At 39.6% G+C, this 21,950-nt stretch overlaps 1 protein-coding gene across 4 annotated transcripts in view; it reads left to right on the forward strand.

Annotated features, from left to right (window-relative positions):
* The window catches only part of arl15a (ADP-ribosylation factor-like 15a), a 120,292-nt gene that overhangs the window by 89,866 nt on the left and 8,476 nt on the right, over positions 1-21,950 (forward strand). Inside the window, exon 5 of one of the 4 annotated variants that reach the window (XM_024275642.2) lies at positions 11,241-11,466. The exons of the other annotated variants lie outside the window; for them this stretch is intronic. Within the exon in view, the coding sequence (XP_024131410.1) occupies positions 11,241-11,273 (33 nt within the window). The 3' untranslated portion in view covers positions 11,274-11,466. Of the gene's footprint in view, positions 1-11,240; positions 11,467-21,950 lie in introns of those variants that run through there. 4 annotated transcript variants of the gene reach the window in all.

Consider the following 21,950-nt stretch of genomic DNA (forward strand, 5'->3'; position numbering starts at 1 on the left):
AAGAAAAAGTAATGAATTATCTCCAATGGTCCACTGCTCATTGGAGACAAATAGGCCATGGACTAGATGTGAATGCCTCATTGCCCAGCACTCCTCAATCACCTTTGTGCGACACGACTGGGTGTGTGTATGTAAACACTGCATAGGGTCTTAGCACTTCTCTTAAGACTCTTGAACGACTTAAGATGTTACTCTGAAAGATCCCGTTGTTATCGCTACTTCAGAAAACCAGCGCTGAGGAGTTCAGTCGATTTATAAACACCAACTTGGAGTTTAAGCGTGAATTCTAATATTCAAACCTATTTTGCTATAATGTTTCATTTAAAAATGGTTAGTTTTATTCAACATCTCCTACATAAAATTTTGAATAGCAATTTTTTATTGATTTTTGGATGAAGAAACAGGCCCAGCCTTACAAATTCCACCACTGTAGTGGATTATCTTTCATTGTAACAAACAGGACGACAAACGGAGTAGGCATGGGAGGGCTTACGTGGCTGAGCAGAGAGAATGAAGAACGAGGAGTAATCTACTCTGTCTGGTACATTACCCATGAATGAGGCCTGAGCACACCAGGGAACCCATAGAATGCCGAAAGCACACAGAGCACACCCTGGCCTTAGGGCGCAAATAGAAGATTTGGCCAGTAACGAATGTTGTAGTAATTAAACTCAACACTCTTTGGGCTTATATGCTTCATGACGCATACTCCAAAAATGTGCGACTGTTGAGACAAGTTTTAATACTTCCTGAGTTCATTTTTCAAATGTTTCATATGAAATACAATTTAAATTTATAGCATAGGAACAGATTACCTAAAAAAACATTCGTCTAGAGGAGGCAGGAATGATTTTTTAGCTGGCATGCTGCAGAAATGAAGCCGTGTTCCTATCGACATTAATGGGTATACATGTTGTAAACAACTTGTCATTTGATCTCCACGGTCCACCTCCATTCATTTTTAGAACCAAGTGGCCCCTTTGATGGGGATGTCCTGCCTGGCATGTCCAGACTTGTCGTGCAACCCCCTTTTCTAAGCCCCCCAACACCTCAAATCCAGCTCCTGTGAACCATGGACATGTTTCTAAAAGCGTGTGCTCACCGCTCTTGTAAACTCGGAAGGGTTAGACTTATTCTTGTCATCAGTTACCATGGTGGACGTTTTATTATAGCGATGCGCTTGTTCTGATTCTGTTGACATGATGTCATGAACACAACCCCAAAGGGACATGTTTATGTGTTTGGTCTACAGTCATCCAGGGCACCAGCATGTAATGAAAGATCTGGAAATACATGTGCATTATGAAATGCAATGCATCTTAATGGCACAAACGCTTCTGCAAACTCAAGCAGTGTTGCTGTCCAAAAAAAAGCATAAACGGTGTTATTAATTACTAAAAATGATGCTGCAACTAAAACATTTTTAAACAGTTCAATTATTCTGAAGGAGGAAGTTCTTACCGTTCCGCTCTAACCATCTTTTGATCGATTTTTTTTAAGCACTCCAAGTCGTATTTTATTATCTATGCAGTTAGAACATAGTTTCGTAAGAAATCCCCCGCCCCTACTTCCCATCACCCATCTGTTTACATGCTCTTCAACTAGCTTACAGCCCCTTGAACCCCCAACCTAACATCACAAAAAATCTTGAGCAATATCGGAGCTTTCCAGCTGCACAGTTTTGAGCCAAAAAGCAGCTCAGATTAGAAAAATCAAGATGTTCATGGATCTATTCGTCTGTAACTGGATGCATTAGAGCAGGAAGCTTTTGGCTTGCTGTCGTAGCTTTTGCACCACACCTACAAGCCTGCTTGAGGTTTAGAACAATGTGATGGAAGAAATGCATAGAAATTCAATTTTAAGCTGAAATTTTGAGCCTCTATTATCAGAAAAATACTAAAAACAGCTTTTTTATTGGGGTGTCTTTAAGGTTTATGTATTACGGGATTTCAAATTGCATGTGCATTGTGCTGCTCCTTCAAAAACAAATTAACAGGGGAAATGACACAAAAAAATAAACTTGCATTTTTTTTTCTTTTAACACATTAGCAACAAAAGGGAGAAATCCTATTAGGATGCTGCAGAGCCAAACATGGTATTGGTTTACAGGTGAGCACGTTAACATTGTCACAATCGCTCAGCAGGCTGTAAAACTTTGCCAGGAAGGGATTATGTTGCACATCGGAGGTTGATGTGTTTCGGGAGAGCGAACTTTGGAGCGCTTCATAGGATTTGATCTGCCTTCCACATTCACCCAGACATTTTTGGATATTTTGTTCTGCAGTGCAATACAACCACAACACACACATTCGCTGCAGACAGTATTGTGTGGGACTTGGCAGACACCCCCTGAAGCGCCTTTTGAAAAAGGTTACCTTGTTTGCCCCTTGAGCTATTTTCGCTCTGCCTCTCTGTCTGGACTCGCTAGGCTGTGAAAATACTCCTCACGAATCTTACCTCCTCCTGTCTCCCTCCCCTCCCATTTCTGGCAGGACATCACATGTGCCAGGTATCCAGAGTGTGAAGAAGAAATTTGTTGTTTATTTAATAATAAGTATTTCAACTATTTACTGATAGTTAGGCCTAATAGAGCTGGTGGTTGTGGGACCGTTGAGTCCCGAGGGCTCACGCTTGATCTTGTATTCAAATCTATTTGCATACAAGTTGACTCGTTTCCCTTTTAGGAACAGTTCTTAAACTAAGCTGAAATGAAACATTTTGTCTTTCAAAATTAAAAAAATAAGCCTCAAACTGCAGTATGTTTTGCAGGTACTTTGTCACATGGCTATTAGTGTAATTGATTGGGGAGATTTTTGTTGTATTTTGGATGACGGGTCACACTCAACCCTTTAAAGATATGTAAACTTTAAAAAAAATGCTGCATCTACACGGGTGTTTGAATGATGAGGAGCAAGTCAAGGAAGACTTTTCAGTTTTTCTGGTTTAAAAATCACAGTCATTGCAAGTGTTGCGTTCTAAAAATAACAACCGAAAAAATCTGCAAAGGGATCATCTATATTTTTACAATTATTATAGATGTTTAAAGACTGTTCAACACCTCACTACACACTGCTTGCTCTTTTTTAAAACAGACAATACATTTTTTGCGAAATATCTGCCAACAATTACTTATGTGAATTTGGCAACCTGACATGGCAGATTGACTAAAATGGCCTACAGCCAATGGGGATACAGAACACATTCACTGTATAAAAAAAATAAATAAATAAAAAATAAAAAAAAGCATGTAAAATTGCACAAAAATCTTCAAAGCAGCGTGACTGTGATAACGTTAATGCTGATGTGCTTCTGTATTACATCCTGCTGTTTATACCTGGCGTTTGCTTTCATCTGCTTTATATTTTGTCGGAGAACTTGAAGGAAAATGAGAAGAAGAGCGCGTTCCTCACGTCTCACGCAGGTTGTTGTTCAATCAGGCGTCAAACGGGGTGACTGTAATTATTGCTAATTTGCGAATGTGTAGGTGCAAACACTGAGCCCCTCCCGTCAGTGAAACGTTGCATCATAACCTGAGAGAGCTGTGAGCCGGTGGTAGGTAGTGTGGTTTGCTTTTAGAAAGATGAAAGCACTTTGTCAGTTTTTTATTTTTATTTACTTACCCTGTCCAGAAGCCGAGCAAACGCATACAAGCTGATGGCCTCTTGTGTTAGAAAGATTATTAATCTTTGGACACTCCTGGAGTACATTTTTACAAACCCTATTTGTATTCGAAACAATTTATTTATATCAGGTAATATTGGAGCGAGTGGGAAGATTGTCTTTTGATCTGTTGTAAAAGCGATTTAATCATAATTACGCCGTTTTAAAAAGAGTAAAATTTAAAAAACCTGCGTCATTTTTTTGCAAAGTACACCATGTTCATCTTTTTCTTTTTGTTTGGACCCGCCCCCTGTAACTGCTGGCCAATGACTGAAGAGATCTTTAGTCACGTGGTTTTGTTTACAAGCTTTGGTTTGGTTTGGCTTGACTGCAATCTGAATACAGACCCAAGCGCACGGTTCAGGACTCGATCCAGACAAAGTAAGTGTTCTCGGTCTTGAAAATTAGTCTGAATACACCCTTAGAAATGCTTAATTTTCTTTTTTATTTTGTCAATAATGAGAAAAATGCGACAACCTGTTAAAAATACTAAAAGTTTTCTTCTGAGTTGATCTTTAAAGTTGGAAAATCAGGATACAAAGAAAGGGAAAACGGTTTACAAGAAGTTGGAGGATGAAAAATGTAAATGACTAAATGGGATGGAGTAGAGTTACATAAGTTGCTCGAGGTTTATCTTTATTACTGTCAAATATAGATTTTTATCTAAAGGTTTTGGCCTGTCCAACAGACGATCATCCATACACATCCATATAAACACATACACAATACAAATGCACATCAGCTCATATAAACAAACACATGTCAAGCATATTTCCAAATGAGCTATTTGTGAGAGCTTTTGTTGTATTTAAATCACAACATTAAATGCAACATTGGACCCATTCCTCCAACTGTGGTACATCCAGAACTGCACTGAGAGTTCTTTGGGTTTCATTCTGGGTAGGACTTGATGCCAACCCAGCATGTTTTCAGGCTTTAGTGGATTGCTATAAAAGCTGTCTTGTGTTTGTTGGTGTTGATCTCTAAACAAGATACCGGTTCAGTTGCTCTTTTGTAAACACAATGCCGACGTCTCTTATTTTACCCTGATTATTGTCCAGGATAAAAGAAAAGCTTCCTCTTCTTGACTTTCAGAAGTGACTTCTTCACCTTTTGTTTTTTGCAGACGGGGATTTCTGCCATTCAAAATTTAGGATATTATTTCCCATTTTCTTCAATAATCCTCGCCTGTGGATAGTTGGCATCTAGTTTTTTTGTTTTTTGTTTTTTTTTACCTGTGGAAAGGAACTGCCAGCTGCTGACAAAGAAATGACAGCTTTCCAACTTGCACCATTATTGCTGAAATCTGGCATGCTTAACAAAAGCCTTGTGATAATCCCTTGTAATTGTGGACCTTTGAAAAGATAAATCTGTGTTGAGGGGCTCTCATTGTATATTTGACATGCATACCAAAATGTTAGGCACACACGTCAGCCGGTTTCACCTCTCCACAAAGTATCCTTTAGAGTCTTAAATATTTTCTGGATTGTTTGACTGTTAGAATAGTGCAGGTGATACCCCTGTAGTGTTTCTTTTCAATAGAGCCAGTCTGAATAGATTTACAGGATATAGATATAAAAAACGGATCTCCACGGAGACATGTGAAAGCCTCAGAACATCAACCAGACAATAAATTTGACAGTTAAGGTAAAAAGGCGACTTTAAAGCGGCTCTTATTACCACTTTTGGATTCACTTGGTTATTTTCTTTTGAGCTCTCTTTTACTCAAACTGTAAATTACTTCCATTCATCAAAGACTCGCTAAATCTGTAATTAGCTGATCACATTACAAACACATTTTCTTAAAGCCTTTACTTTTTGAGTTCTGCACATCTTGTACATTTACCTTTGTGTCTTTGTGCTCCTACAATATTCAACAGATTTGTCACATTCTGTAGATCAGCGGTCTCCAACCTTTTTCAGGCCACGAACCGGTTAAATTAGGTGTTATGGACCAGGATGAAGATCTAAATCTATTTTCAAAATAAAATGCTGTTTACAGGAAATTTTGTTAAAAAAAAATCCAAAATATCAGCAGATATATATTTTATACAGACATTGAATACTTAATGAAACAAAGTTGTTGATTTGTAGAAATCATTTCTGACTTGGTCATGTGACCAAGACGGATGTTGTGAACAGATATTTCCAAAATAAAACGTCCTTCAGGATTAGAAAATAAACTAAACTGAAATCATCTTGGTTAGAACATGGATTTCTTTTTTTCTGTCTGCGGCCCGGTACCAAGCGACCCACGGACTGGTATCGGTCTACGACCCGGGAGTTGGGGATCACACTTGTTGATCATTTGTTTTCCCACCACTGATTAAACTTTTTTTTTAATGTTCAATTTTCTTTGTCTGTTTTCTATCTTGGACTTTTTTTTACTGTATTTAGTGACTATAATTTTTTATTTCTTAATTGTTATTTCTTATTTCAGTTAATTGTTGTTTATGTCCATTTGAAAAATATATGTAATCTGCCTTATACCAAATACAGTGGTCTCTGTTGCTACCCAATCTGTAACAGCTACCTGATTAGTTCACACATGTGCGAATATTACTGTTTTACTTAAGTGTTTAATGTATGTTATCAAATGTAACAATAATATGCTCTTAAAATGTTTACAATAATAAAAAGTTTTTTTTAAATTTTGATAAAAAATGTGCAAAAAATGTTAATGATTAGGACTGCATGATCCAGATGCCCTTAGTTCTTCTCTTTTCGTGTCTCCAAAATATGAGAATACAAGAATGATCAAACAGAATGACTTCAAACCGTGTGGCATCGTTAAAACTCTTATTATATAGACTGACACCAATCTATGATTATGAAGTGTTGGTGGTTTCTGCCACTTCAATATATTCTGGTGAAGCTCCCTGCTGTTGAGAAAAAAAAGTGTGATTATAAAAGAGTTCAATGACAGTCTTAAAGGAGGTAGAACTGTCAGGAAATGCTACCAGTAGCTGACTTTTTAATTTTATTTATTTATTTATTTATTTTACATATTTTTCTATCTTAATGATCTAATAAAGAGTTATAAGGTTTACAATTATGGAACAACAAATGTGCAAAAAATAAACAAATTTAGGGGGAAAATATAGATTATGTTGCTAAACTGTCACAGTGTTGGGGACAAAGAGGAAGTGATGTAACGTTCACAGAAGTGGGAACCAATTGGGCAGCCATTACAGATTGGGTAGAAACAGCTCCTCACTAGAACAAAGTTCACTCCTTCCTGTTTCTCTTGTTTTTTCTTCCATCACTAACAGATTTTTATTTTATTGTATAAATCCTGTTTCTATGAAGGTTTCAACTTTGAGAGTTTAAACAAGAAAGAAAAGTGTGAAAATGTTTGTGTCTGTCTGAGAAAAGTGTATCGACTGCGTGGGAGGAGTTTTACAGCCGTATAATGATTGTATAAAATAAATAACGAAGAATAATTTGCTGATTTCACCTGGTTATTTTTAGAATGAAACGAGGACCACCGTTGAGTATTTTCCTAAAGCTTTTCGAAGGACTTTTTTTCCATCTTAAAGAGTCTAATAGTAAAAATCCGGGTGCTTTTATGGGCTTTTCATGCTATTTGAAAACAATTACACAAATATGTCTCAAGTGTTTGAATTACCGGAATGCTTACACCTGGATTGTTTTTCTTTTGCCATCTGTTGGCCTCATGCAGTTTGACACCTGTGCTTTTAGCATATTTCTGACAGTGATGACAGAATCTTGACACTGTTCCCTTCAACACATTTGTTTCTGTTTCTGTAACCCAAACGTAGCCAAGCGTGTCGATAAAAGTTAATTACAGCCAGGTGTTGCTGCACCACTCCTGGAGAAAACAGCCAGCTGCATATCTGATTAATGAAACGAAAGCCTGCGCGCAGCCATGTTTAAAAGCACGCCGTGTCTTGGTTATTATTAGTCCTGTTTATTCAGATATGTTTATGTTTTAAATTTCTGTCCTGGTTCTAGGTCAGGGAAACCCCACAGTTTCTTAGAAACTCTGACATAGAAAAACAGCTGTGTATACTACATGTTAGTGGTGTGATTACTCATGGCCGTGGTAATGTGCCGGACTACAGTAAACTGAAATTCTAACATCCCATGATTGCCGTTGTACTCACTTCACCTTGGTTCTTGCATTACATGAACAGCAAACTTTTTTTTTTGTTTCCACATGTGCAAACGCTTCCACACGTCCCTCCTTGTTGGTATGTCAAAACACATGTAGTCTTGTTTACAGGTTTTTGTACTAAAACCTTGTTACACTGAAATACATTTAGTCACAACAGTTGTTTTTAGTAGGAAAAAGACTGATTTAGCGATAAATCGCGATACCTCATTTGGCAATACATGTATCGATTTAAAATGCAGACATGGCGATATTTAATTTATTATTTATGGGGGTCTGCTACATATTTTATTGTGTAAACAGACAAAATTGATAAATCTCTTTAAATATTTCCTAATTTACCAAAAGAAAAGCCCCATGAATGTGCTGGAGTTAACCACTTGTAGATGAAATACAGTTGCAGTGCTTGATGTTGAGATCATCAAATAAAATACATTTATCAATTTACTACAATGAATTAAAATTCAGGTATAGTTTCTTCTAAGTCATACTCTTTAAAAAAAGTAGTGAAAAAGTCTTCATATATCGTGATATTTATCGTTTCGTGAGTCAGGTATCACAATACGTATCGTATCGCCAGACTTGCCAAAACACACCTGTAGTTTTTTTCATTACTATGGAATGATACAATTTTTATGTCAGTTTGAAAAGTATTTCCAAAATATGTATAGCCTTAAACAATTGTAAAATAGTTGATAAAATCAGATGCAGAGTACACGCAATTGAAATGGATTGAATTAAAGCATCACGGCACAGACCAAACGCAAACAAGAAGCTCCAGTTTTGATCATAAAATGGGAATATATTAACAAAATGAGAAATGGGCCTTAATTTTTGATATGCACAGCTTTAAAAAGGTAAAAAAAAGTCTGAAATTTAACTTAAAGAAACTTGTTGGAACCCTGTGAGGAGTTAATATGATCTCAGATCATACCGACATTGCAGTTGTCGCTTTCAACAGCAAAATAACACATTGAACTACCGTAACTGAAGGTAATTCCGATGGATTCTGACGTGCAGAAAAGCAGCTTTGCTCTGATATGCATGATGGCACAAAGTCACTTTTCTCCAAAAACTTTTATTGTGTAAGCAGTTGAAGAGTTATGGTATTTCAAAGCACTTTAAAGTGTTAAAGTAGATGTTTTTAATTATGTTTAACAAAATTGATGTTTAAAGGTTGTTAGATCAGTAGGTTGTATTTCTGTAAAGCTACATATCTTTTTCCCCGTTACTAAAACGTGGCAGATATTCAGATGGCTACATAAATATTAAAGCACTTTCTTCACTTTTTTGGGGAGAAACGGGTAAAGAGGAAATAAATCCAACCTTATATGGTTGAAAGACCTCACACTGAATCAATCTGGTTAGTCTTTCTAATCTAAACAAGTAATTTGTCAAAATTCATAAAAATATGTTGTCAGAGAAATACTTTTACTCTTAAATCATGTTTCAAATCAACTGAATAAGAATATTAAATGTGTTCATGTAAAGTTCCTACATAGACAAGCTTCTTCAAGCATATTTTTCCTTATCAAGTTCTTTATCTCTGCAAAGAAATCCCTACAATTTCATTGATTTTTCACATTATTTAGTCATTTAGTGGCAGTCATTCACCATTGAAGGAAGTGTTGTGATAACTTTTGATCAAACTGTGTTGGTAAACGTCCAAGACGGAAGTGGCTAGTCAACCACTGTCCTCTGTCTCATTTTGCACATGGTGAACTTGCAGGTTTTGGCACACATTGGGTGGTGGCTGTGCTCAGTGACTCATGTGGCGCCCAGTGTCTGAAACTTTCGTCAAACGTCTGGCACATGGTGTGTGTGTCATTGTGGCCTGTGACGCTGGTGGCTCTGAATTATCCGGGGGGGGCTTCTGATTGGCTGAGCGGAAGATGAGGCACAGGTAAGGGCCAATCAACGAACCTGGTAAAAGAGGCGACGCAGCGTGAGCAACTTTCTTACCAAATGTCTCTAAGAAACTTGTTAAGATCGCCCTTACGATACCTTGCACTTGCGTCATTCCTGGGTGGAAATGTCTAATTCTGCCAGCTCATTTAGGACAATCTTCAGAATGAAAGTTGAATATCATTCACAAATACATGCGCGGTTTGCCTATTCTGTTTGTGGAGCTTTTACATTTTCTTTGGTGAATACAGTTGAATTTTTACTACATTTTAGATTGAATATTGAATTAAACTGATGGAGTTCATGGTGTAGTTTACAAAAAAGATAATTTAAGGTTATTAAAAAGCTACAGACGGATGCTAAAAACAGTTTAATTTAATTTAGAGAGAAATAAATGTCCATCTTCCACCAACATCGATTGTGACGGCGGTGTTAGTTTTCTAAAAAGAAAACTTTGGTCAAATCAGAAGTGCGTGGTGCCTGTGTCATGTTGAACTCGGTGACTCTTTTTTTTGTCATCTCTCCACTTGTTCCCATTTTGGTCTTTCGGAAAAGCCGCGTCCGGCTACTTTAAAAGGCCAGGTCAACGTCGCGTCGACTCAGTTAATCTGTAAACACTGATGCTCGTGACAAAAGTGATGCGGTGCCTGACGCTGCACAGCATGTCAGTGTTGCGTTGGCTTGCCCTTTGTTTTTTTTCACATACTTCATCACTGGAATAAGCCGTGGTCAGAGCTTAATCACCACAAGGGCAGTCTGTGAGATATATGACCTGTCTCAGTCTTTTCATCCAGATTTATCTGTGCAGGAAAGTTGTTATTTTGAATAAAAAAAGTAAAAGTTTCCTCTGCAGATTAATATTTCAGAAAAAGCCCTTCCTTGTTGCCAGTTTTTATGAGATCATTGTGCAGCGTCAAACACTTTTGCCGCAGTCGTACTTTTAGGACTCCACTAATCACTCCGTAAAAGCTTTTTTTTGCCAAACAATTTTTTCGTTTCTCAATCTGCAGAAAGCTCCTCCGAGGTGTTTTTATTCATGTAACCTGTCGGGAGCAGAAAAGGAAGCCCCCCCATTATCAAAAATGATGTGCAGCTGGCTTGTTGCCTTTGTGTTAATCTCACACTCAATCTGGAAAACACTCGACGACGATGATGAGTGTCGCTATACAATCGTTTGGCTTCACTTAGATCACATTTCCTCACTGTGTGCTGAGTGAGCAGATGATACTGATGGTGGTACCGAGCGTGAAGACGAGGATGAACAGCAGGAAAGCAGACAGAGGGAGGGGGGGGGGCTACGCGGCTCACTGACCTTGACAATGGAGCCACAGTCAGTGACTCTGATAGCTCTCTCCGATAGCGCCTCTTACTCTCCCTCTGTCTGTTTCTCTTTTTCACTCTCTCGCCCTCTCTCTCTCTCCCTGCGAGCGCATCAAACCCGATGGCGATGGCAGCCAAAATGCATCACCACCACCACCGCCGCCACCACCTCTCTGCTGCAGAGCACCCCCCTCTTACCTCACGTCTGCTCTTTTTCCAGACAAGCGGGTTTAAAAAGTCAACTGCGTATTGAGCCGTCTAGACTGAAGCTGGTCAGCCACCGACCCTCCCCGCCCCCAATTCCCCTCTCCAACCCCAGACTTGCGAGTTGCTGGCTACAGTGGAAAAAAAAAAAATGGACGAGGAGCAGGTGCCCTCGCCGAGCTGAGTTCATCATTTTATCGGCAAGCGCGGATTGCTTTGTGCCCGCATCATGCAAACGGTCTGAGAGCTCATCGAAGAAAACATTTGATAATTCATTTATCTAAGTAAATAATGTTTTTATCAATAGAAATCCGAGTTTTATTGACTGAATTCAAAAAGATTTTCTTTTTCTAAACGGGGTCACTCTCCCCCCCGATATATTTGTGCAGTTCCAGTTTGAACTCTGCTGACTGTTGCTCTTTTGATGTTTAGTTTTATGACTAATAATTAACTTCCTGTTTTGGAAGCCAGCAGCAACAAGCTAATTTCCTTGACACCAGCTTTATATTTGTTGTGCCTCCAGTTTTTTTCACAGGGCTAAACAAAGTTTTTGTTTAACAAAAAAAAACAAAAAAAAGAACTGACGTTATGCTTTTGTAGCACCTAAATCATAAAAAAAAGGTTTCCTGGGCGGTAAGTTTTCAGACGAAAGTTTAAAACAGGCTCTAAACGAAGGCTCTTATCTGACACAGACATGTTTGCAGTCATTTCAGCGCAGCAGCAGAACATCCGGCGCAGTCTGAGTGTTTCTTTTGCCTCCTGTCAGTTAAAGAGGTGCACTGTATGGCACCCTGAAGTGTGACATTCCATGTAAAGCAGCGCGTGATGGTTTTTTAAGAGGTGTCTCCAGCCAGCCAGTGGCGCTGCCATGTGCAGTTAGATGACTCTTTCCTCTGTTAAAATGCAGCGTTGACAGCTTCATTTTCCAACAGAGCACTTGACTCTTACTATAAAACTGTTTGTAAAATGACAGTTAATCGTTTAGCCAGCGCTTAAAAAAAGAAATAAAAGTTGGGTTTGAACTGTTATCGGCTTCAGATGGTTTTAGTTTTTGTTCTGATTTTACATGCATCCACTCTGTTAGCCTTGAGTTTTTGTTTTAGAAATTTTTGTAATTTTAGAAATAGACCAAAAATACATTTTTGTATTGAATTGTTAACATTTGCAAACAATTTCCAATGGTTCAAGATAATTTATCATAGAGAACTAACTAACTTAGTCGTTTTTTTGGGACTTTATTTTTGAAAGAATCTCTTGGTTAGCACTGAAAACTCCTGTTTAATAAGTCAAATATGTAAAGTGTGATCAAATGTGATAAGCAACAAATGCTAATCTATTGCAATTGTTTAAGTTTTGATTTTTATCCAGGAGATTGTGTCAATTTTCTGTAACACAAAAAACTACAGAGCATTTTAATGCCCACTAAATTTGTGGAAAGAAATTGCTCAAACTTTGCCGATGAAAACAAAACCTCATCTTTTGCCCTTGAATTTCCCTCAAACCAGGAAGTATCAAGAGCTGCAGTTCCACCAAAGACCTCTGGATGCAGGTTGGAGTTGGTAGCTCTTCTGATTGAAACTGTAAAAAGTCAAAATTTACACCAAAAATAAACATAATTAAAGTCTAGTTTCATAGATCCATTCTGTGTACATTAACAGTTACAGTCAGTTTATAAGTTTTGATTTTATTTAAGTACAAATGTGCAGATTTAGGGGCATTTTTATTACAGCCATAGGGGTGGAGCATTGACTGAGTATGAGAGTGAGTGTAATGTCACCCATAGAAAAGGGCTTAGTTGGCACTCCAACCAAATAAAGTCAATTCCGTCACCATTTTTGCGCATTACGAACAACGCCATATTGGAGGCAGACGGCGCCAGTAAGTAATTGGTCCGAATCAGTTTAAGTCATTGTTTTTATGGCAACCAATCCAGAGTGAGCTTGCCGGAAGGCCACACCCCTAATGATTGAAAGCATGCCAAATAAAATCTGCTTCAAATATTTGATGCAAGACCACACACTTTCAGTGAAACATCTGATTGACCAGTTTAAAACTTCAATAACTTGCAAAAATATTAATATATCATAAACAAGGAGCAATAATTGTTATTTTGATAAATATAATGACTGAGTTGACTGAGTCATAGCTGTTTATTTCTCAAAAGAAGTCTATAGGAGTTTGGCATCTTGGAACCAGTAGGTACTTCCTGTTTGGAACACAAAAGGGGGGAGGGGTCACCCAGTCTTGTTCTTATATCCAAACACTGAGGTAAACCAATAGGATGGCTGAATTTAAGTTATCACTTTATTGGTCCTGGATAAGCGGAAGAAGATGGATGGATGGATGAACTTTGCTGTTTTAGGAAAGTTGTGTAAATGTGTAAAGTAAACTCCGGTCCACATGTCAGTTTATCTCAGATTTTTGTCATTTCGAACAGTAGAGATCGTCTCTCCAGTTAGACATCTCTTATATCCACACTTGATTTGGACCCCCTCCGCCTCACTTTTTGACGTTTTGGGTATCCCCCAACTCTTCGTTTTCTGAGATGCTGGCTGTTTCAATTAAATCATAGGTTCTTAACCCTTGGGACGCTGTACTGGACACGGAACTGGTACTGGTCCTGTCCTTGTCCTGGTACGTCCCAAGGGTTGGGGACCCCTAATTAGCGCCTTTGGCAAGGTATCTAGCAGCCCTGGGACCGGGCCCGAAAGATGGGGACTCCTGATTTAATGGGAACAGCCAACAAGTCAAAACTGGGAAGTTAGGGATATCCAAAAAGTGATGCGGAGAGGTCCCGGGCCATATATGAGGAGTTGGATGAAAGCGTCTTGTATTTTTGCGCGTTTGCCACTGTTAATTCAGGAGTGGGCAGCGGGGAGCTTTGTAGGATCTACATCCCATAGAGATCTTGTTGAAAAATCCGCCAACCCGTAATCGTCTTGCTGCACACAAACACGTTCATGAGGCGTGCTTGTCTGAGTTTAAACCAGCTCTTTCTGTCAGAAGTCGTCTCAGAAGTATGCGCATTCCTCCCCTCTTGGGAGGTGAGGGTTAGACAATCGGTCACAATGCATACGGATTACTCTCTGGAGAATTTGTGCTGGACCTTTGAAGGGCAAAATGTGAGTTTACTTAAAAGCTTCTTGTTTCTTTGATGGTATATCACTCTTACATCTTTGTCTATCCTGACAGTCCAGTCTTCCCGCCCACCTTCATCTCTGCTTTCTTTCCTTCTCCCCACCCATACGGCCTTTCTCATCCTGTCATTCCTGGGACGGTGGTCTGTCCCTCAGGGAGGTTAAGGGGCACTCTGGGTGAGAGGGCAGTCGACAGGTTATGTAGGCACTGTGCTCTCCTTTTCCCATAGCTTGCCCCAAATGCTGCTGAACCCTGACCCCAGCGGGTCTTCGCTCTCAAAATCAGCGTGGAACGCAATTCAGGCAGCCAGACCCTATTCAGGACTGGACTTTCCACTGGAGGAGAAAGGAACTCCCCAGTCCCAATTGTGGTCAGTAGCCCTCCCTTTGTTTACTGGTCAAGCAGGGTCGGACGACTGGCTGCCACTAGTTAGAACAAGACTTCCGAAAAGCCTATTCAGCATGTGATTTGACCCCCAGGTTCCAGTGCTGACTCACACGGATCAAACGCTGTGAATCTCTGGGGGTTCTCCTCCATTGAGGTTTTCATCCATTGAAACGTACCCCTTTCACAACTCAAAATGACAGATTTCTCTTTTTCCTGAGAGTTTGATGGCACAGCAGTGTTTCACAAATGTAGGAATTGTACAAGACGTTCAACTGGAGCGTGGAAAAGTTTGTTCTTTACTTTTTTTTTTGAATAATTACTTAGCTATGAATACTGGACGGGTACTTAATCCAAAGAGGATGGAGGACAGCTTTCATCTATACAGCTGCAGGAAGACCGTTTATGTGGCTTGGATTGTATTTTGTTTTGGATTGGTCCACAGCATGCATTCATTTTTTATATTTTGAGTTTTTTTAAATCTATTTTTGGTTTTGATTATGGTAAAGGAAATAAAGTTTCCAACCAAAGGAAGTGCTTTTGAATGGGTCTAAAACTACTCTTTATACTCAGGGATTAAAAAAACATTTACATTTTTGTTGATTTGAATTTTATTAAGCTTCAAACCATAATTAAGAATTATTTTTATGTAAAGAAATTTGCGTTTTGGAAAATGTCATGGTTGCTTTAATCCTTTTGAACACAAGGAAACTCACGTTAAATCCCAAATACTTCTCAACTTTTATTTTTAAAAAAGTTGAGTTAAAGTATGTCGCCATGTTAACCAACGGAGGCCAATCTGCTTGGTCAAGACAGCGTGTCTTATTGACTAAGTAGACAATCATGGCTGTCCACATACAAACAACAAAGCATTTCTGGAGTCTGCTTCAGCAGGATACCTGTCAGAGGCTCCTAAAAATGTCATCACTGATGAGATTGAAGATTTCCATTTAAAGAAAGTGCCCCTGAATTTAGATGACCTCTAAATGAAATGTGGGGAGGGTTAATGTGACCCAGTGTTTCACTTGACCACCATGCTGTCACCATGAGTGCCGCTTTAATCCTGGAAATGCACAAGCCGTGTTTGACTTTAGATCGTGGTCGCTGCCCTCAATGGGAAGCCAAAACAACCGACCGGTTGTGTTGAGTAAAAACATCCGACTGAAAAAACAACATTAAAAAGTGTAAATAAGTGTCTTTTTTTGCTATAAAAAGGATATTATGTAAATACTTTGTAAACTTTATGGGTTCATTGATGCCCAGTGTGTGGATTCGTAAACACAATCGGAAAGCTCAGGAAACGTAGATTTTACATTTCATGACCCAACAGTTTACCCTAATGTGTGTCTACACGAGGGCGGGTGGCTACGTGTGAACGAGTGTACAGACCTCAGCCTAATGCATGGTTTCAATCTTTTTGCGGGGAGGGAGTACTTTGATTGTAATGCCGCGTGCTGCGTGCTAAAGCGGGGGCCCGCTGCAGCTTTCAAGCTGGTCAACTGTCAGGAGTGGAGCATGAAAACGGGGCCTCCAAGTGAAAGGGGTGGAGGGTCCCATTAGGGGAGTCTTTTGGGGGAGGTGGGGTAGCTTGTGACAGACCTCCTGGGCTTTGAAGGCCCTCTGTGTGGGCTGCTATAGCAAAGCAGGCCCCCTTCACAAGAAGAGGGGAGAAAGGGCGGGCTTTGGGGAAGGTGCCGGCACATTGGCCTCTGCAGCAGGGAGCATGGGCAGATCGCCAGATCACCCGTTCAAGTCCCACGGACCAGATGTTCCTTGTCAGGGAGCTTTTGGCGTTTAATAAATTGAGTTACTCTATCTGTAATAGGGCTGGACAAACATGGGCACCCTGTCTCCCTTGCTGCAGACACATCCTAGATCTTCAGGTCTTTTAAACTTCTTAAGTCTCCTGCAGGTCAACCCCTGGTGAAGGGGCCACAGTAAGCTACTGAACCTGCCAATTACTTTCCATCCTGCCTGAGAGGGAGGATGTTTTCCTTCCCTTCACCCTGGACCTCTTACGCTATAAAAGATCCATTCATGCTTTCAAACTGTAAAATCAGAGTTTTCAACACCAACCTTGATGTCTAAATGAATTTAGAAAACAGAAATCTACTAAAGTTGTTTAATTGATGTGGAGTTTTGGTGGCATGATAACAAAAGTTTCTGTCTTTACCTGGCTTAAACCATGCACTGTTTACACTATAACATCTAAATTGTTCCAAAAACCCATTTTTGCCTCTAAAATCAAAGTAAAAATGTATGTCTGTTAATGGCGCAAATGGGAGTCTTCACATGCAGGTCCATCAGAAGAATTCCTGCAGATATGGAAAGACCATTAGTGCTGCGTTAGTTCTCAAAAGCAGTAGCATTGTTCCAGCGAGAACACTGCATGAGTCTGTGAAGGATGTCCCCGTGCATCCTAGATTTACGCTTCCTCTGGGCATGGCTCCGATCTGGCAGCGATCAGTTGACTTTGAAGATAAGTGTTCTGCGAGTGAATCACTGCTCAGCTTCTTCTGAGCTCCACCCGAGGGAGAAGCCAGGGTCTCACCTGAGTTGAACAGGACAGTAAATCTAAAAGCAGCTCAGATTTTCTACTGCAACATGGGGACTTAAGTTTTAAGCCCCTCTCAGACATGCACTTCTCTCCACTGAGGGGACGGCAGCTGTTTGTGTCGCCCTGGTGCTCTTCCTCTGTTTCAGTAGCAATCTGTTTCAAATAAAATTGGCTCACCGTTACGACGATAAAAGTGAGATTAAGACCATTTTTGTGAAAATGTGGTGACCAAGTATGTTCTGACGTAGGTGTGTCCAAGGTCCAATAAACTCATTTGAAAAGAATCCAGCCACTCCAAGACGTTTATTCATGCTTGAAACGAATTAAAACTTTTATTTTGTCTTCCTTCTCCCAATTAACTAAGTTCACACCCAACACGATTCATGGATCAGGGTCGTCCTGTTTCAATGTTAAGTCAATGCACAGATGCAATCCAAGGTCCTGTGGTGCGTTTAGAGCATCTTTGGGTCTCCAGTCTGCAGTTCGAGCGCTTGTCAGGCATAATCTCTTCAGAGTTCTGAACTTTGACGAAAAATACTTGTCGCGTCAATCAGCGACAGAACTTTGGCCTGTGATGTGTTGATAGTCATCAGGTTCCTCCTGAACTTTGATTTTTTTTTTCCTATTTGAATCAATACAATAACAAAAAGATCCTCTGATTTTAAACTTTTTCTTTCTTCCTCGGACTAATGCGGAACAGCAAGTCATCAAACTGGATCACCAAGAGACGAAGTACCGCTGAAAGCACCAGTCATTCAGACGCTCACCGTACTGGAAGTTTAATAAATGAAACTTAAACTTTTAAATGATATAAACTCACCGATGCTTCTGAAGAGCTTTTCAAAATAAGGAAATCTGATCTCTCATGTGTCCTCCATTCATCGACTGTAAAATCAGAGTTTTCAACACTTGTAGCGATGAGGCTAAAAACTTTTTTTAATATTCTTTTTATTAATTTTTAACATATAATAAACAATAAATGACAACAACCAATTAACCCCACACTGTAACTGCAACAGATTCCTACAGCAAAGAAAACACATTCTATAAAACGGTAGAAAAAAAAAAAAAGGACTGCCATAAAGTTCACTATTGTACAGTAACGGTTTTTCATAGAGCCGTACAGGTACACAAACATCTATTGGAGATTTCTGTCCTGCTCCAAAGCTTGTAAACAAAACCACGTGACTAAAGATCTCTTCAGTCATTGGCCAGCAGTTACAGGGCCCGGTTAAAGCAAAAGCGTTACAATGATAAAAGTGAGATTAAGATCATTTTTGTGAAAATGTGGTAACCAAGTATGTTCTGACGTAGGTGTGTCCAAGGATGAGCTGCTGCTGCATCTCTGCTCCACATGACTGGCTACGGTGGCCGTTTTGGTTCAGTTGTTCCGGTGTCAGCACAGACCATATTCAGACTGAGGAATTTCAGAGCAAATCAAAGTTCAGTCCGATTTGAAATGAGACCCCCTCAAAAAATGGATCCGAGAGCGATTCCTGGTTTCTAGACCAGGGTTTGCTTGAGTCTATTCAGACTAAAACTTTGTTCCGGATTATCGGGGGTAACAAAGTCTGGTTCACTTTAAGCGAATCAAATATGTCCAGTCTGAATACACCTTAATACCGAATATTTTCAACCACATCTATTTCTTGGCCTTTCATTACACCCAATATTGTATACTTTTGCTTTAAAGAACTTCTCTAATAATGTCTGAATGATAAAATAGCAAAATCACTTTTGCTAATTAAAAAATCCTTACCGTTATCTATCGTGTGTCTGAAAAACATTAAATTTATTGGCCACAGAATTCCTGTTTCAACAGTTCTGCAGGTCTGGATAAAGTCCAGAATGCACTGGATGTTTTGTACACACCGACCAGGCCTGGATTCTTTCCTCTGCAAACCAGAGGGGGAAAATAGAACTTAAACATTTCCTTTGCTTGAATCCACCCCCAAAATGTTTAACTTCTTTAATTACTCTTGTAGATGTTTACGTCTTTGCATGTTGGGGGCTTTTTATGTTTGGGCTTTTCTCGTAAATAACTAATAATCTAAGATCTCCATGTTTTATGTGAACTTCTCCATTCTGACGATCAATTTGGACTTCAGCTAAAGGAGCTCATCTCCTCCACTTTGATCTTCTTCAACATCTTTTTATTTTACTTCTAGCTGTTTTGCTAAACCCTATTTGCTATTCTCATTTGTTTGGCTTACAGTGTAGGAACCGTTAGACATGAGATAAAAACGGACTCCAAAGTTTCACTGGACGAGCTCCAGACTTTCTGAGTTCTCAGGCAGAAATTACAACAAATGGGAATAATTACAACATAGGCCTGTTATGGGAAAACTGTAATCTGAAGAGCTCTCACTGAATGCCAAGACAACTGAATTTGTTTGGGGTTTTTTTCTTTCCTTCTTCAAGGATTTTTTCCTGATAACAACCAGCGGTTTTTCGATTGAAGTACCAGTTGAAGAGAAAAGGTTGTGCAACAATCTTAAGTTTCTGTTGAAGCACCCATTTCCTCTGCACACCATTACTGTTACTTTTTTTTCCATAAGTAGAAACAAATTTTGAAAGTTTCTTTGATTGCATTGTTTGAAAGAAGTTGACCTAGGGCAGAACCAGAGGCTTCTCTGTGAGGATCACACAAACACACAACAACCCAAAGCTTTTCAAAAAATGTAGTCCGCAGTCTATCGCTGTATGTATCTTTTGATCTTCATCCACCTTCTCTCCATTCCCAGTTTTCTTGGAGCTTTAAGACCATTAGAGTTATGGGCTCGGCTATTCCTGAACATCAAATCTGCGGTCTGTGCCGTTAGTCTGGGAACATTGTGCACTCTCGTGTGTTTGCTCCAATTGGAGTAATTGAAACAAGTCTGTTGTGCATTTTCCATGAAGCAACATTTCAGAAGGTCACATCAGATTTGCCTGAAACTTGGACAGACTTGCAGATAGTCACAAGCCTCTGCCGAGGAATGGTCACTGCTCGCTGTTGAGGAAATCTCAGAAATTCCACCTTTTTTATGAGTGTGGCAGCAGCGACATCAGCGCAAAAGGAGAAAAAGAAAGTGATACTAAAATGGAAAAACGCCAAAAGGTTGTAGTGTTACTGTATACTGACCTACACTTTCACTGAACAGGTGATCGGGTCGTTATCTTGTCTGAGCAGGGCGTGGCGCAGTAATCCTTTAAGGTTCAAAACCGAGGGTCCATTATTAAAGGTGTTACACCCTTCTTTAAACAGGCTTTAGGTTAACTTACTGGCCAGTAGGCTGTTTCATTTGACACCTCCCTCACTTTGTGGCAAAGTGTTTGTTTTTTCACAGGCTTCCTAAGTGTTCCTCTCCTGGGGACCCCCAGGCTTTCTCATGTCTTTAAGGCTCTTTAGGTAAGCCGGAAAAGCAAACAAAAGCATATCTATTATAAGGTGAGTGGATCTCACATTACCCCCCCGCTTCAATGAGTCACCAGTGTGGGCCACTTTCCAAGTGACTGATATCTTCACAGGGGCCAACATGTCAAGAGATGGCGTAATTGATTGTCCTGGATATTTGAGTATGCCACTTTCCCTCACTGAACGACCCCAGAATGCTTCCTTCTGCTGTTGTGGAGCTCAGGCTCGGCAGATGTTTGGATGACGCTGGACTTTGAGAGATACATTTATGGAAAATAAAGATGGAAGGATCTGAGATGCACTAAGTTTTTGGTTGATGTTAGATCCTTGATTAGAAACTGAGAGTACGTAGGAATTCATTCAATCATTCATTTTACCTGGGCTTAAATATTCAAAATTAATTGAATGTTTCATCAAGATCAGTTAACCCTTTATCACCTGACGCTTTAACACAAAGTCTTTAACATACTGTTATGTCCTGCTGCTACTGCTGGACCTTTTTCCATCCAGTCCTTCTGCTTACCTGGCAGGTGTGGTCCATGTGCTTTAATTGGCACCTGCTGGCTATTTAAGACAGAGGAGGCCAGGAAGGCAAAGAGCAGAGCAGCAGGCTGGGGAGCTGGTTGGGTTTTAATTGGTGTAGCGCTGGTCTTTTATCCTCTTTGTCCTCAGCAGTCTTAGACTGCTGGGTTTTGTTATTTTAGTTTGGAGTTGGACCTTGGTAGTCTTGATTTGATTGTTTGTTTCTTTTGATTTGGCAGATGTTTGGTTTTGTTTGACCAACGTTGTTGGTTTTTCTTTTTGTTATAACCAGCACACTAATTGTTTTTCCCTTTTATTTTCAGGACACAGTTTCTGGGCCAGGTGTGCCCATTGGGGCTGTAACACATACTGTAACTTTTCAATTCTGAAGGAGAAAAGCCGCTTTTCTCCTTCAGAATCTACTGGAATGACGTTGATCGTGTTAACGGTTGAAAAGTTACAGTAAATAAAAGAACAGAAACACTGAAGCTTCAGTGTTGAAGGGTTAAACACCCACTCGGATGAAAGTTGTGTTTTTAACACGTTCTTGCAGCATTCTTCTGATGATAAATGTACACATAGTAAAAAAATAAGCTTAAAGTGCCCTGATGACTATTTTTTTATGTCAAAAAGTTCTCAGTAGCGTTTTAATTATGATTATGAAGTTTTTAACCAAAATCCCACAATCTAAAAGTCTTAAAAAGCAAATATTCATGTTGATCTGGAGC

This window comes from Oryzias melastigma, linkage group LG9 (genome assembly GCF_002922805.2).
Source record: "Oryzias melastigma strain HK-1 linkage group LG9, ASM292280v2, whole genome shotgun sequence".
In the NCBI taxonomy this organism is placed as follows: domain Eukaryota; kingdom Metazoa; phylum Chordata; class Actinopteri; order Beloniformes; family Adrianichthyidae; genus Oryzias; species Oryzias melastigma.